This window comes from Engystomops pustulosus, chromosome 8 (genome assembly GCF_040894005.1).
Source record: "Engystomops pustulosus chromosome 8, aEngPut4.maternal, whole genome shotgun sequence".
Classification (NCBI taxonomy): domain Eukaryota; kingdom Metazoa; phylum Chordata; class Amphibia; order Anura; family Leptodactylidae; genus Engystomops; species Engystomops pustulosus.
The window spans coordinates 60,166,211-60,184,130 of record NC_092418.1 but is presented as its reverse complement, the minus strand read 5'-3'; the positions used below and the strand labels follow the sequence as shown (position 1 = coordinate 60,184,130).

The 17,920-nt window shown below is 41.6% G+C and overlaps 1 protein-coding gene across 1 annotated transcript in view; it reads right to left on the bottom strand.

Annotated features, from left to right (window-relative positions):
• COL5A2 (collagen type V alpha 2 chain) overlaps nucleotides 1-17,920 on the bottom strand; it is a 241,758-nt gene that overhangs the window by 28,466 nt on the left and 195,372 nt on the right. The window contains exons 27-29 of the mRNA XM_072120968.1: nucleotides 331-429; nucleotides 197-250; nucleotides 65-118 (exon numbers count right to left, since the gene is read on the bottom strand). Of these exons, the coding sequence (XP_071977069.1) occupies nucleotides 65-118; nucleotides 197-250; nucleotides 331-429 (207 nt within the window). The remainder of the gene's footprint in view (nucleotides 1-64; nucleotides 119-196; nucleotides 251-330; nucleotides 430-17,920) is intronic.

Sequence of the window (17,920 nt, the reverse complement as noted above, 5' to 3'; positions counted from 1 at the left end):
AACCACTCAAAATGTATTTCTATTTGTTAATTTTCTTTTTTTTTATCTTATTTGTTTGTCTTACTGGTGGGCCAGCAGGACCAGAAGGACCAACTTCACCATCTTTTCCTGGAGCTCCCTGATTAGAAAAAGGATAAGTTAAAATTTATAGAGCAATACATTTAGTGACCTAATAATAACAGGGATAATAACATACTCTTTGTCCTGGTACACCAGCACTTCCTTGCTCTCCAGGCTTTCCTGGGTCTCCCTGTTAAAAATAGACATTTTACATAAGCTATTCCAAAATGCAAGATTAACTAATTGATAATTTTGAAAATACAACCATACACTGTTGCCTTTTGGACCAGCAGGTCCCATTGTGCCAGTTTCACCACGTATTCCAATTGGACCAGGTGGACCGGTGCGTCCATCTTCTCCAGGAGCTCCCTGTTAAACACAATAAAATACTGCAGCATTCATATGAGAGCTTTTTAAATTTTAAAAAGGTTCAATTGAGATGGACTGAAGAAATTGTTCTATTTTGGTTTGTTACATGCGAGATAAATTTGATTTTCTAGTGGTACCATTTAATATTTTCCGTCATGTACTGGGAAACTGGGAAAATAAAAAGTTGGTGGAATTGGCAATAAAACACAGTTGTACCATATTCTGATGGGCTTTATTTGTATGGCTTTCAATCTGCGGTTAAGATGACACCTCTCTGTTATTCATTCGATCAGTATGATCACAGTGATTCCAAATTTATATAGTTTACTAATGTCTCAGTACCTTAAAAAATTCAAAAACCTTCATTAAGAAAATCCCTTTTTAAACTTCAGTGTATGTTGCTGTATAAGGTGTCATTGTTTGTACATTTTTTAAATGTTGTCAATGAAAATTACATCCCATCCTGCAATGTTTTTATTGGAGGCAAAAATGTGACGCTATTTTCAGTTATGGGGTTCATCACCAGGAACATTGGACATGGCGATGCATAATATGTTTATGTTTTTACTTGTTTATTTTTATATGTGTTCTAGGGAATGGGCGGGTGAATGTTATTTTTAAATTTAAAAAAAAATATTTTTTATATTTCTTAAAGTTTTTCAAAAATAGCTTTTACTATTACTTCAGCCCCCTTGTGATTCTGATCACAATTGTAATGCAGTTTATTGTAAACATATTGCTTATATATTTCACTCTGCGTCAGACAGACTGTAATGTCGAATTAATAAAGACAGCTATGGGAGCCTTTGATAGGTTCCCAGCTTTCATTGTGCCAGTCAATGACCTCCAATAATATCACGGAGGGCGCCACCCCCATTCAACCCCTTACTGACATGTGACTTATTAGTACTTCATATGTCAGCTGCAGGTGTATGGAGAGGGCTCATGGTCTGATAACACCCACCGATAACACCCAAAATTGGTGCCAGTACCAATTATGGTAACCTTAACCCTTTGATCGCCAGCAGCAAAGTTGCTGGTATCGTTTCGGTAGCGCTATATTGGCTTAGATTGTTGCTCCCTGTAATGTCATCAGGGAGCGATGATCTGTCTACAATACAGCCTCAGTTGCAAGAATGGAGGCTGTATGTTTTCTGGCTATTTGTTACAATGGGCCAGTGGCACTTGTAATAAATGCTCTGTAAAATCCACATATTCTACCATATAGTAGTATGACAGTATATTGTAGGATCAATAAGACAACCCAAGACAACCTAGGGGTAAAGCACCCTATGGGGTTTTAAAAAATAGTAATAAAAAATAAATAAAAAGAACATCAAATGACATCAAATTCAAATTGCTCCCTTTCCCCAGTACTGATATGAAAATATGTAAACAGTAAAAATCATAAACATGTTAGGTATCGCAGCTTCTCAAAATATTCCATCTATCAAAATTCAATACTGTTATGTCCACAGACGAAGTATAAAAAATGTAATTGTGGGTGATCAAAATCTATATAAATTTGGTATCCCCGTAATTGTACCAACCCAAAATCCCCAATTTCAATGCACTTGGAATTATTTTCTAGCTTCCCAGTACAGGGCATGGAATATTAAATTAATGTCACTATGAAGTACAATTTGTTACACAGAAAACAAGCCCTCACACAGCTCTTTACTTAAAAAAATAAAAAGCTATAGACTTTTGAAAGTAGGGAGTGAAAAATGGAAATGCTAAAACAAAAATGACCATCAGCATTCTTGTTAGGTGCCGCAGTCAAACCCAACTCAATAGGTTAACAGGCAGTTCCCAGTAGGTGTCAGCTGTGTAATAAGCTGGCACCTGCTGCATACGAGAGAGCTCCATCCATGAGCACTTTACATACTCCCCTTCACGACTGTCCTACATACACTGGTGGCCAAAAGTATTGGCACTCCTGCAATTCTGTCAGACAGTACTCAGTTTTTTACAAAAAATGATTGCAATCAGAAATTCTTTGGTAATATTATCTTCATTTAATTTGTCTTTGAAAAGGGGTTTAACAAAATTATTGGCACTATTTGAAAAATCATGTGATGTTTCTCTAATTTGTATAATTAACAGAACCTGTAACTTACCTGTGGCACCTAACAGGGGGTGGCAATAACTAAATCACACTTGCAGCCAGTTAAAGTGGATTAAAGTTGACTCAACCTCTGCCCTGTGTCCTTGTGTGTACCACATTGAGCATGGAGTAAAGAAAGAAGACCAAATAACCGTCTGAGGACTTGAGAATCAAAACCGTGAGGAAGCATGAGCAATCTCAAGGTTACAAGTCCATCTCCAAAGCCCTGAATGTTCCTGTGTCTACCGTGCTCAGTGTCATCAAGAAGTTTAAAGCCCATGGCACTGTGGCACCTCCCTAGATGTGGACAGAAAAAAAAATTGACAAGAGATTTCAACGCAAGATTGTGTGGATGGTGGATAAAGAACCTTGACTAACATCCAAACATGTTCAAGATGCCCTGCAGTCCAAGGGTACAACAGTATCAACCCGTACTATCCGTCAGGAAAAAAAAGAGGCCTTCAAAGAAAAGAACACAGTCCCTACAGTCAAATATGGCGGAGGTTCCCTGATATTTTGGGGTTGCTTTGCTGCCTCTGGCACTGGACTGTGTGCATGGTATTATGAAGTCTGAAGACTACCAATAAATTTTGCAGCATAATGTAGGGCCCAGTGTGAGAAAGCTGGGTCTCCCTCAGAGGTCATGGGTAGAGATGGGTGAATCGATACGAACAAAGTGGACGAAAGGTGGCAGGTGGAGCAGGCAGAGGTTGCAGCACAGTAAGGGGACGTCGCAGCAGGGGTGACTGCAAACCAAATTTCAACAAATTCGCCCTTCTCTAGTCATGGGTCTTCCAGCAGGACAATGACCCAAAACACACTTCAAAAAGCACTAGAAAATGATTTGAGAGAATGCACTGGAGAGCTGTAAAGTGGCCGGCAATGAGTCCAGACCTGAATCCCATAGAACAACTGTAGAGAGATCACAAAATGGCAGTTTGGAGAAGGCACCCTTCAATTCTCAGGGACCTGGAGCAGTTTGCCAAAGGGGAATGGTCAAAAATTCCAGCAGAGCATTTTAAGAAACTTATTGATGAATACCGAAAGCAGTTGTTCGCAGTTATTTTGTCTAAAGGTTGTGCTACCAAATATTAAGCTGAGGGTGCCAATACTTTTCTCCGGCCCATTTTTGGAGTTTTGTGTAAAATGATCAATGATTTGATTTTTTTTTCATTCTCTTTTGTATTTTTTCATTGCAAAATAAAGAAGAAAATGAGTATTATCTGACAGAATTGCAGGGGTGACAATGCTTTTATCCACTTTTATTTATGATGGGGGCAACCAGTTGCATGGGGGGCTTATGTCAGGGGCACGTTTAACTGCTTAACTCAGCATCAGTAGTAAAAATCCATTCTTCTTTTTTTCATTTAAATTAAAAAGTCCATAGCAAAGACCAACGCGTTTCAGGAGAATAATCTCCCTTAATCATGGTAAAATTTTGCTCAATGCACAACCATATTTAAAAGAAAAGAGGACTGACATGTGCAGGTACACCCAAGTCTGGACATCCCTTCCTCTTTACACAGCAGATACAATTACAGATACACAGTGGATACAATTGTCATTACATTTTATACATTTCATTAGAAAATCATCATAAGGTCTTCCCTAAAATTCATACCTAAGGGGATCCTAGTATTTAAATTTGTCGCCCCTGATATTCCCTTACTTTTCTTTGACACATCCCCTACATGTTCACTTATTCTGTCCTTTATTTTTCTTTTTGTGCTGCCCACATATTTTATGCAACATGTTGTGCATTCAATGACATAAATCAAATAGTCTGTATGGCAATTAATAAATGTTTCAATATCAAAGGATCTGTCATTGCTTTTCACAGTGTTACATTTTTTGGCATATGCGCACATATTGCACCTACTCCCATGACAAGGAAAAAAGCCTTTCTATGAGAGCCAAATTTTTTTGTTTTTTTGTTCTTTGTAAAGACTAGGGGACACTATGCTTCCAATGGTTCTACCTCGTCTGGCTACAAATTGCACTCCCTCCTTTAAGATAGTTCGTAATTTTATGTCACTATTCAGCATTGGCAGATACTTTTTAGTAAAAAAGTATCTGCCAATGCTGAATAGTGACATAAAATTACTTAATTAATAAAGTGCTTCTGGGAACAGTGTCTGCGTTTTTTTGCTTCCTCAGTAATAAATTTTAACAGCAACTATGCGCAAGTGTGTAATATAGTAATATTACACACTTGCGCATAGTTGCTGTTAAAATTTATTATTGAGGAAGCAAAAAACGCAGACACTGTTCCCAGAAGCACTTTATTAGAGTCTGAACAGGGTGCAATAAGAAAAAAACAAAAAAAGGAAAAAATCACCTTTTCAACAAATTTTAACAGCAACTATGCGCAAGTGTGTAATATAGTAAAAAAATATCTGCCAATGCTGAATAGTGACATAAAATTGCGAACTATCTTAACCCCTTAAGGACGCAGCCATTTTGTAGCTTAAGGCTCAGTCCCATTTTTTGGATTCTGACATGCGTCGCTTTATATGGTTATAACTTTTGAACACTGTTACTTATCAAAACGATTCTGAGATTGTTTTTTACCCACATGTTGTACTTCATTTTAGTGGTAAATTTTGGCTGATAAGTTTTGCGTTTATTTACAAAAAAAAAGAAAATATGATGAATTTTCTGAAAAATTTGCCATTTTTGAAATTTGAAATCATTGCGTTTTCAGGCAGATAGATGTACCACCTAAATAAATTGCTGAATAACATTTCCCATATGTCTACTTTACATTTTCACCATTTTTGAAATGTCTGGATAATTTATTTTGATGTCACGCGGCTTACAAATCGAATAGCGCTTTTCCGGATTTTCAGAATTGACTATTTTGGGGATAAATACAGTTTTGAATGAAAATTTACATATTTAGCATCAAAACCCCCCATATAACCAACCCAATTTCAAATCTGCACCCCTCAAGCTATCAGAAACAGATTTTACGAAGATTGTTAACCCCTTGAGATCTTCATAGTAATTACATCAAAATGGAGGCGAAATTTAGAATAGTCAAATTGTGCCGGTTATAAGTTCATTTAGCCCTAAAATTTACACATTTCCAAAAGATAAAAATACAAAACCCACCATACAATTTGTTCTACAATTTCTCCCGAGTACAGAGACCCCCCACATGTGGCCGTGACTTGTTTTATGGGCACAAAGTGAGGCGCAGAAGGGAAGGAGCACCCTGCAGCTGCCAGGATTTTACTTTCCTCATTGGCCTCTTTTGAAGGCTATATAATTTTCGCTTTTGCGCTATTAGGGCCATGTGACAGCATTTTTTTTGCGGGACGAGATGCTTTTTCAAATGTTACCATTTTGGGGTTGGTATCACCTATTGTTGAAAATTGAGGAACTTCTTTTTGAGAGCAGGAGTAGAAAAGCATCAATTCTCTACTGGTTTTTTTTACTTTTTTTTTTGTGGTGTTCACCGTATAGACTAATAATCATATTATCTTCATTCTATGGGTCGATACGATAACGGGGATACCAGACACGAATATATTTTCTTGCGTTTTACTAAATTTGTAAAATAAAACCCTATTGTGGGGAAAAATCTATCAGTTTTGTATTGCCATCTTCCAAGTGGCATAACTTTGTTACGTTTTTGGCTACGGAGCTGGTTGATGGCTTATTTTTTGCGGGACACGTTGTACTTTGCAACAGTATCATTCTAGAGTACATATGTTTTTTTGATCACTTTTTATAGCATTTTTTGTGGGATTGAATAGGTAAAAATCATAATTTTTGGAGGGTTTATAACAGTTTTCTTTTACGGCGTTCATCGTGCGGGTTCAATAATTATTTATTTTTATTCTACGGGTTGTTACGGACGCAGTGATACTATATATGTGGGGTTTGTGTTATGATTTAGACTTTTTTTTTAGTTATATGGCTCTTTATATGTTTTGGGGCTTTTGGGCATTTTTGGTGATTTATTACTTTATTTTTTTATTGAATAATTTTTTTTTTTACTTTTTCACTTTTTCCACCATGGGAAATGAACAAGCAATCATCTGATTGCTTGTTCATAATAATACCCTGCAATACTTATGTATTGCAGGGCATTATCAGTGTCAACCTATGCACTTGCATAGGGTGGCACTCTGCCAGTAAGATGACGTCACAGACGCCATCTTACCGGCAGTTCCTGCAGGTAACACTGGGGTCCAGATCGGACCCCAGTGATACCGTAGCAATGATCGGTGCCCCCCGAAAATTATTCGGGGGGGGCGATCGTGGGGGAAAGACACCCCAGATGCATGTTAGATGCCGCGGTCGCGATGACCGTGGCATTTAACGGGTTAATCACCCGCGATCAGAGACAACTCCGATCGCGGGTGTTACACTGGGGTGCCGGCTATCAGTCACAGCCGGCACCCCATGTTTCCCGATGCCGGTTCGGCTCAAATCTTGAGCTGAACCGGCATCGGCTCAGCGTCCAATATATCGGACCCTGAGCGTTAAGAGGTTAAAGGAGGGAGTGAAATTTGTAGCCAGAGGAGGTAAAACCATTGGAAGCATAGTGTCCCCTAGTCTTTACAAAGAACAAACAAACAAAAAAATTTGGCTCTCACAGAAGGGCTTTTTTCCTTGTCATAGGAGTAGGTGCAATATGTGCGCATATGCCAAAAAATGTAACACTGTGAAAAGCAATGACAGATCCTTTGATATTGAAACAATTCAGACTGTGCGATTTATGTTGCATAACATATGTGGGCAGCACAAATATGGTTGTGCATTGAGCAAAATGTTACCATGATTAAGGGAGATTATTATTCTCCTGAAACGCGTTGGTCTTTGCTATGGACTTTTGAATTTAAATGAAATAAAGAAGAATGGATTTTCACTACTGATGCTGAGCTATTCCTCGCATTTAAATTCCCACTATTTGTGTCCGTGGCCGACGGACTAGGCTCTCTTGCATCCCAGAGGAGTGGAGACTGGATTACAGTCTACATGTCCAGGTGTGTGAGCGCTTAGACGCAGGTGTGTGAGACATCGGACGCAGAGCAGATGCCGCGCCGGCATCGGGAAACATGGGGTGCCGGCTGTAACATATAGTCGACACCCCAGTGTAACATCCGCGATCGAAGTGGGCTTAACATGCCTCTGGGGGGGTCTTTCCCCCACAACCAGCTCCCCAGAACCATTTTCGGGGGGCGCCGATTGTTGCTATAGCATTACTGGGGTCCGATATGGACCCCAGTGTTGCCGGCAAGAACTGCCGGTAAGATGGCGTCTATGACGTCATCTTACTGGCACAGTGTCAGCCTGACATTGCTAATAGGCTGACATTGCTAATACCCTGCAATACATTAGTATTGCAGAGTATTATCATGAACAAGCAATCAGATGATTGCATGTTCATGTCTAGAGATGAGCGAGCACTAAAATGCTCTGGTACTCGTTATTCGAGACAAACTTTTCCTGATGCTCGAGTGCTTGTCTCGAATAACGAGCCCCATTGAAGTCAATGGGAGACTCGAGCATTTTTCAAAGGGACCAAGGCTCTGCACAGGGAAGCTTGGCCAAACACCTGGGAACCTCAGAAAAGGATGGAAACACCACGGAAATGGACAGGAAACAGCAGGGGCAGCATGCATGGATGCCTCTGAGGCTGCTTAATCGCAGCATTATGCCAAAATTATGGGCAACAGCATGGCCATGACAGAGTGACCGAATGAGGCTAGATAGCATCTAAAACATGCAATAATTGACCCTGACACTATAGGGGACGGCATGCAGAGGCAGCGGCAGCAGCGGCAGGCTAGAGAGTGTCATGGCGACATACCCTAAATGGACTCAGGCTTCACCAAAGGAGGTGAGCAAGAAGCGCTGAAATGATTTCCTATGTGAACAAAAGGTTGACGGTATATTTAGTCGATAACACAGCATGGTGGCGACATAGTGACCAAGTTCCATAACGTATCTGGTGAAACACCCAAAAAATGAGCCTGACACAGCTCTTTTGATAAGGGGACGACATGTGGAGGCAGCCATGGAGACGACTTCCATGATTAAGAGCGACAGTATGGGGCATTCATATTGCGCTGCTATGATTGCAACTTCAGGTCTCCAGCATGGCGGCGACAGATGGGCTGAGTTCCACTATGTATCTGGTGAAACACCTGAAAATTCTGCCTGACACAGCTCGTTTGATAAGGGGATGATGTGCTGCATATCCTCTCGTGCTCCAGCGTCTGGGGTATAGAAAGTTGAAATGAGACATTGGTGGACGCTGTGGAGGATCGTGGAGGCAAAATGGACAGGAAACAGCAGGGGCAGCATGCATGGATGCCTCTGAGGCTGCCTAATCTTGGGATGGAGCTGGCGGTCCACTGCCAGGCGAGCTTTCGCCTGTCCAAGCCCCTGGCTCTCGGCTCCTCCCCACCCAAAATGGGCCTGGGGGGCCAGAAGCTTTACTTTGAAAAAATTATAATTATATAATTCACCTAGGAATAATGGAATAGCATAGTGGTTCTATTTTTAATTGTTTTTACGGAAATGGTTCCATGATTAAGAGCGACAGTAAGGGGCATCCATATTGCGCTGCTATGATTGCAACTTCAGGTCTCCAGCATGGCAGCGACAAATGGGCCGAGTTCCACTATGTATCTGGTGAAACACCTCAAAATTCTGGCTGACACAGCTCGTTTGATAAGGGGACCATGTATGGAGGCAGAGAACTAGTAGTAGATTAAAGATGCTGCAGTTAAAACTATGTTTAGTTGGATCTTGAGATGGAGCTGGCGCTCCGCTGCCAGGCGAGCTTTCGCCAATCCAAGCCCCTGTCTCTAGGCTGCTCCCCAAACAGCACTTCTAAGAACCTTTTGTATAAGATCAAGTGTAGTAGCGTTCTTATAAGTTTGGGTTATGGCGGGTGAGGGGAATGTAAACAGATACGCAAGAAGCGCTGAAATAATATCGGTAAATGAAAACAGTTTGCCAGTATATTTTGTGGATTACACAGCAGGGTGGCGACAAAGTTAACAAGTTTGATGTGGAAGCCATGAAAACAACCATAAATTCTGCCTGACACAGTTCGTTTGATAAGACCATGTATGGAGGCAGCTATATGGACGACTTTTGGAGGCAGCTATGTCGATGACGTGTGGAGGTAGCAATGGAGACAACGTGTGGAGCCAGCTAAAAAGACGACATGTGGAGGCTGCTATGGAGACAATTTAATTTTGATAGTGCCTGTATGTGGCAGTCCAAAAAAGTTTTCAAACCAGAGGAGCAGGTAGGTGGTCCTCCAGAAAAATTAAATAAATTGAATGCCTGTATGTGGCACTCCCAAAAATTGCTTAAAACAGAGGACCGGGTAGGTGGCCCTCCAGAAAAATTAAATACATAGAGTACTATAGCTAGAGCCAGTTGGCCCTGGCAAAAAAATAGCCAGTTTCCTCTGCTTTAGTGTACAAAGTGGAGGAGAAGGAGGAAAATGAGGAGGAGTGCATACATTATTCAGGTTGAAATCTAGAAAGTGGATGGCCAGAGGTTGGTCGCGCTGCTTTTTTACTTTTTTTGTAACAATAGAATGTTAGAAACGTGATAATGAATGTTCAGTAGTTAAGGGACATTTATTATACATAAAACAGAATGGTTTAAGAATTCATCAATAAAATTCATCAATAAAATTGGACGACGCGTTTCGGGGTGGAATACCCCTTCCTCAGGTCCATAGGGTTCTGTGGGTTATAATGATGTCTCATCAGGTTAAAGGGCTTCAACACGTACATGTGTAGAGATGTAGTTCATAAAATAATAGCATTGGCGTTCGATCAACAATACATGTATAAAACTGCGATACATAAAATATTGGCATTCACATTATTGTCTATAATATTATTGTGGTACATGCAGCAGAGTACGGTTTGGTTGATATATACTTAGTTAAAAGGATTTCTTAATATACATAATTTAAAAGTGTTCAGTTAAAATAGTTGTTGTGAGGCCAGTGAATACAAATATACAGAATTTGTTATAAGTCAAATGTAAGAGATTGATGTACTGACCTTTCTGTGTATCAGAAATAGAATATGGGATTTCTTATTAAGAGGAGAAATAACTGTTTGGTAGTCACTGTAAAGGAGAATGGGAAGTGGTATTAGAGAAGGGGATAGGAGTCTCATGGCTATGGGGTGGAAGAGATAGTGTATACTCTGACCTTTCTTGCGTCGGGCTGGAGTGTGGACCAGTTTTCAGGTGGCAGGTTGGTAAGTGTACCTGTGGTGCTATAAGGATGACAGTGGGGTAAATGTTAGGGTACATACTATATGTGGTTACCTTAGGTGTTGATCGAGATATAAGGCTCACATAGATGGAACGTCCGATCCGGTCAGCAGCAGCGAGCTCAGTGATTGCCGCTGTTGTGAGCCGGGGGACTTTTTATAGGGAAGGGGCGGAGTGAACGCCTGCGCTCTGCGAGTGCATATGAGGTGTTCTGTGCGCATGCGCGGACACCGTCATCGGAGGTATCGTGGATGTCGGTGGATGGAGCGCTATAGGGATAGGTAAGTTTGCTGGTCTTGGAAATGAATATCGCTAAGTTTTGGTGGTCAGTCCAGGGGGGGGGGGGGGGATTTTTAGCGGATTAGGTTAATTGGTCCAAAGTCTGTGGTAATTGTGGGGAACGTTATGATGAACAGCAGGTCAACTTTGTTTCATCAGTGGGTTAGGGTTATGTGGATAACTGAAAGTAAGTGGAAGTGTATTGCATTAGGGATTAGATTAGTTAAATCTTTTCAATGCATTCATTAAGACCGTAAGGATTCATGGTGTTTAACTTATAAATCCAATAGTTCTCTCTCTTGATAAGTTGTTGTAGTCTATTGGGGTGGTGTTTAGGGATCTGCTCTATTATGGTGGCCTTAACTAGGGAGAGATCCTTATTGTGATGTGTTTTGAAGTGTCTGGATATGCTGTGTAATTGGTAGCCCGCTTTTGTTTTACTTCTGTGTGCGTTAATTCTCTCTCTGAAGCATTTGATAGTGCGGCCCACATACTGTAATGTGCAGGGGCATTCGAGAAGATAGACTACATGGTCCGAAGTACAATTTACGAAGGTTTGGATTTTGAAGGTTTCCATGGTAGTGTTTGATGTGAAAGTCTGGGTCCGATGTTGTAAGACATCGCACGTCAAACATCTGGGGTTCTTACATTTGTAGCATCCTATCAAAGATGGGAACAGGGTTGTTTGAGGGTGTGGGGTTCCTCCTTTCTTTATTGGGCGAAGCTTTGTCGGGGCCAAGATTGTTTTAAGAGTGGGGGCCCTCCTATACGTGAGTCTGGGATTTTTTGGGATCGTCTTTGCTAAATAGGGGTCCTTCTGTAAGATGGACCAGTGTTTATTTAGAACCGATTTTATGATGGTATGGTCAGATGAGTAAGTAGTGGTGAAATTGAGATTCCAATGGTTGTCCGGTAAGGGGATTTTTTTGGGAGGTGCAAGACATTCTTCCTGTGTGAGAGTGTTTGCTCTCTGGAAGGCATCCTCAACCATAGGATGGGGGTAGCCCTTCTGTAGAAAACGTTCTTTCAGTGTTTCGGACTGCTTTTCAAAGGTAATCTTCTTTGTGCAGTTCTTCCTCACTCTTTTGAACTGGCTGTATGGTACATTGTTTAGCCATTTCCTGTAGTGCGAGCTAGAAAAATCCAGGAAACTGTTTACATCAACCGACTTAAAGTAGGTTTCAGTTATCAGTTTGGTTCCAGTATGATCTAAGGAGATCAGGAGGTCTAGATATTCGATATGAGTAGAGGAAATGTTCAGGGTGAGAGTAATGCCCCATGTGTTTGAATTGATGGTTTCAAGGAATTCGAGGGCTTCCTTCTCTGTGCCTGCCCAGATTATAAATAGGTCGTCGATATAACGCTTAAACCACAGTATTCGATCGTTATATTTTGGGTTGTCTGTGATGAACTTCTTCTCGAACTCTCCCATGAAAAGGTTTGCGTAACTGGGGGCGAATCTAGTCCCCATCGCAGTCCCTCTTTTTTGGGAGTAGATGGAATTTTGGAAGGAGAAGACGTTGTGGTTGAGAATGAACTGAATAGCTTCAAGAATAAATTGTGCTTGTACTCTAGGCATTTTTTGGTCCCTCTGTAGGACTTGGCTGATTGCCTGTATGCCTAGGTTGTGACTAATATTGGTATAGAGTGAGGTCACATCCATTGTGATAAGATAGAAGGTCGGTTCCCATTTGAAGTCTTTTAGTTGTACAATTAGCTGGGTGGAGTCTCTTAGGTATGTTGGAAGAACTTTGACATATTCCTGGAGTATTATGTCTACATATTCCGAGAGATTGGAGGTGAGTGAATCAACACCGGAAATAATTGGGCGTCCTGGTGGGTGTAATGGGTCCTTATGGACCTTCGGCAGGTAATAGAACAAGGCTGTTCTCGGGTTCTTGGGGCGGATGTAGTTATATTCGTTTTTATTTATTATGTTTTTCCTGTGAGCTTCATTCAGTAGAGTGGTTAGTTTAGTTATGTTTTCCTGTGTGGGGTCTTCTTTGATGAGTGTATAGTAATTTGAATCGGACAGGATTTTGAGGGATTCTTGTATGTAATCATCGCGTCTGAGTAACACCGTGCCACCCCCTTTGTCAGCTGGCTTGATGACAATTCCTGGATTCTCCATAAGTTTCTTCAAGGCTTGTTTTTCTCTTTTGTTCAGATTAGAAATTTGTTTATGGGGTCTCTTGATGCTTCTGAGGTCGTCAGCTACCAGTGCGTAGAATGTATCGATAAAAGGGCCTCTGCTCTGGGTTGGGTTGAAATTTGATTTCGGTTTGAGTTCTGTGTGAATGAAGGTTTTATCGACTTGTTCCATTCCATGAGAGGATATATTGTCGGGAGTATTTTCGGAAGTATTTTCAGGAGTATTTTCGGTCCGACTTTTGGCTTCTCTAATAGTAAAGTGCCGTTTCAGGGTCACTTTCATTAGGAAAGTGACCCTGAAACGGCACTTTACTATTAGAGAAGCCAAAAGTCGGACCGAAAATACTCCTGAAAATACTTCCGAAAATACTCCCGACAATATATCCTCTCATGGAATGGAACAAGTCGATAAAACCTTCATTCACACAGAACTCAAACCGAAATCAAATTTCAACCCAACCCAGAGCAGAGGCCCTTTTATCGATACATTCTACGCACTGGTAGCTGACGACCTCAGAAGCATCAAGAGACCCCATAAACAAATTTCTAATCTGAACAAAAGAGAAAAACAAGCCTTGAAGAAACTTATGGAGAATCCAGGAATTGTCATCAAGCCAGCTGACAAAGGGGGTGGCACGGTGTTACTCAGACGCGATGATTACATACAAGAATCCCTCAAAATCCTGTCCGATTCAAATTACTATACACTCATCAAAGAAGACCCCACACAGGAAAACATAACTAAACTAACCACTCTACTGAATGAAGCTCACAGGAAAAACATAATAAATAAAAACGAATATAACTACATCCGCCCCAAGAACCCGAGAACAGCCTTGTTCTATTACCTGCCGAAGGTCCATAAGGACCCATTACACCCACCAGGACGCCCAATTATTTCCGGTGTTGATTCACTCACCTCCAATCTCTCGGAATATGTAGACATAATACTCCAGGAATATGTCAAAGTTCTTCCAACATACCTAAGAGACTCCACCCAGCTAATTGTACAACTAAAAGACTTCAAATGGGAACCGACCTTCTATCTTATCACAATGGATGTGACCTCACTCTATACCAATATTAGTCACAACCTAGGCATACAGGCAATCAGCCAAGTCCTACAGAGGGACCAAAAAATGCCTAGAGTACAAGCACAATTTATTCTTGAAGCTATTCAGTTCATTCTCAACCACAACGTCTTCTCCTTCCAAAATTCCATCTACTCCCAAAAAAGAGGGACTGCGATGGGGACTAGATTCGCCCCCAGTTACGCAAACCTTTTCATGGGAGAGTTCGAGAAGAAGTTCATCACAGACAACCCAAAATATAACGATCGAATACTGTGGTTTAAGCGTTATATCGACGACCTATTTATAATCTGGGCAGGCACAGAGAAGGAAGCCCTCGAATTCCTTGAAACCATCAATTCAAACACATGGGGCATTACTCTCACCCTGAACATTTCCTCTACTCATATCGAATATCTAGACCTCCTGATCTCCTTAGATCATACTGGAACCAAACTGATAACTGAAACCTACTTTAAGTCGGTTGATGTAAACAGTTTCCTGGATTTTTCTAGCTCGCACTACAGGAAATGGCTAAACAATGTACCATACAGCCAGTTCAAAAGAGTGAGGAAGAACTGCACAAAGAAGATTACCTTTGAAAAGCAGTCCGAAACACTGAAAGAACGTTTTCTACAGAAGGGCTACCCCCATCCTATGGTTGAGGATGCCTTCCAGAGAGCAAACACTCTCACACAGGAAGAATGTCTTGCACCTCCCAAAAAAATCCCCTTACCGGACAACCATTGGAATCTCAATTTCACCACTACTTACTCATCTGACTATACCATCATAAAATCGGTTCTAAATAAACACTGGTCCATCTTACAGAAGGACCCCTATTTAGCAAAGACGATCCCAAAAAATCCCAGACTCACGTATAGGAGGGCCCCTACTCTTAAAACAATCTTGGCCCCGACAAAGCTTCGCCCAATAAAGAAAGGAGGAACCCCACACCCTCAAACAACCCTGTTCCCATCTTTGATAGGATGCTACAAATGTAAGAACCCCAGATGTTTGACGTGCGATGTCTTACAACATCGGACCCAGACTTTCACATCAAACACTACCATGGAAACCTTCAAAATCCAAACCTTCGTAAATTGTACTTCGGACCATGTAGTCTATCTTCTCGAATGCCCCTGCACATTACAGTATGTGGGCCGCACTATCAAATGCTTCAGAGAGAGAATTAACGCACACAGAAGTAAAACAAAAGCGGGCTACCAATTACACAGCATATCCAGACACTTCAAAACACATCACAATAAGGATCTCTCCCTAGTTAAGGCCACCATAATAGAGCAGATCCCTAAACACCACCCCAATAGACTACAACAACTTATCAAGAGAGAGAACTATTGGATTTATAAGTTAAACACCATGAATCCTTACGGTCTTAATGAATGCATTGAAAAGATTTAACTAATCTAATCCCTAATGCAATACACTTCCACTTACTTTCAGTTATCCACATAACCCTAACCCACTGATGAAACAAAGTTGACCTGCTGTTCATCATAACGTTCCCCACAATTACCACAGACTTTGGACCAATTAACCTAATCCGCTAAAAATCCCCCCCCCCCCCTGGACTGACCACCAAAACTTAGCGATATTCATTTCCAAGACCAGCAAACTTACCTATCCCTATAGCGCTCCATCCACCGACATCCACGATACCTCCGATGACGGTGTCCGCGCATGCGCACAGAACACCTCATATGCACTCGCAGAGCGCAGGCGTTCACTCCGCCCCTTCCCTATAAAAAGTCCCCCGGCTCACAACAGCGGCAATCACTGAGCTCGCTGCTGCTGACCGGATCGGACGTTCCATCTATGTGAGCCTTATATCTCGATCAACACCTAAGGTAACCACATATAGTATGTACCCTAACATTTACCCCACTGTCATCCTTATAGCACCACAGGTACACTTACCAACCTGCCACCTGAAAACTGGTCCACACTCCAGCCCGACGCAAGAAAGGTCAGAGTATACACTATCTCTTCCACCCCATAGCCATGAGACTCCTATCCCCTTCTCTAATACCACTTCCCATTCTCCTTTACAGTGACTACCAAACAGTTATTTCTCCTCTTAATAAGAAATCCCATATTCTATTTCTGATACACAGAAAGGTCAGTACATCAATCTCTTACATTTGACTTATAACAAATTCTGTATATTTGTATTCACTGGCCTCACAACAACTATTTTAACTGAACACTTTTAAATTATGTATATTAAGAAATCCTTTTAACTAAGTATATATCAACCAAACCGTACTCTGCTGCATGTACCACAATAATATTATAGACAATAATGTGAATGCCAATATTTTATGTATCGCAGTTTTATACATGTATTGTTGATCGAACGCCAATGCTATTATTTTATGAACTACATCTCTACACATGTACGTGTTGAAGCCCTTTAACCTGATGAGACATCATTATAACCCACAGAACCCTATGGACCTGAGGAAGGGGTATTCCACCCCGAAACGCGTCGTCCAATTTTATTGATGAATTTTATTGATGAATTCTTAAACCATTCTGTTTTATGTATAATAAATGTCCCTTAACTACTGAACATTCATTATCACGTTTCTAACATTCTATTGTTACAAAAAAAGTAAAAAAGCAGCGCGACCAACCTCTGGCCATCCACTTTCTAGATTTCTACGCATCAGGACTTGTTCCTGTAAACCAGAGGACGCAGCAGCTATATACACCACTCCCTACAGAATATATCTTTAATCTCATCTACACAACCCCCCCCCCACTTCCTTGGAGCGCGGTGAAACCCCTTTTACCATTATTCAGGTTGAGCTTCTTTCACTTGGTGGAGAATGAAAATCTGGAGAAATCCAGGCTTTATTCATCTTGATAAGCGTCAGCCTGTCAGCGCTGTCAGTCGACAGGCGTGTACGCTTATCGGTGATGATGCCACCAGCTGCACTGAAAACCCGCTCAGACAACATGCTAGCGACAGGGCAGGCAAGAACCTCCAAGGCATACAGCGCCAGTTCGTGCCACATGTCCAGCTTTGAAACCCAGTAGTTGTAGGGAGCTGTGTGATCATTTTGGACGATGGTATGGTCAGCTACATACTCCCTCACCATCTTTCTGTAAAGATCAGCCCTACTCTGCCGAGACTGGGGACAGTGTCTTGCTGGGGTGACATAAAACTGGCAAAGGCCTTGTAAAGCGTACCCCTGCCAGTGCTGGACAAGCTGCCTGCTCGCCCACTCCTTCGCTACTTGTCCCGCAGAAGTACGCCCTCTGCCGCTAGCGCTGTCAGAAGGGAAATACTGTTTCAGCTTGTGCACAAGCCTGCTGGTATTCATGCATTCTCACACTCCTTTCCTCTCCAGGGATGAGAGTGGAAAGATTTTGCTTGTACCGTGGATCCAGGAGAGTGAATACCCAGTAATCGGTGCTGGAATAAATTCTTTTAACACGAGGGTCACGGGATAGGCAGCCTAGCATGAAATCTGCCATATGCGCCAGAGTCCCAACGCGCAAGAATTCACTCCCCTCACTGGCCTGACTGCCCATTTCCTCCTCCTCCAACTCCTCTTCTTCTGCCCATACACGCTGAACAGTGAAG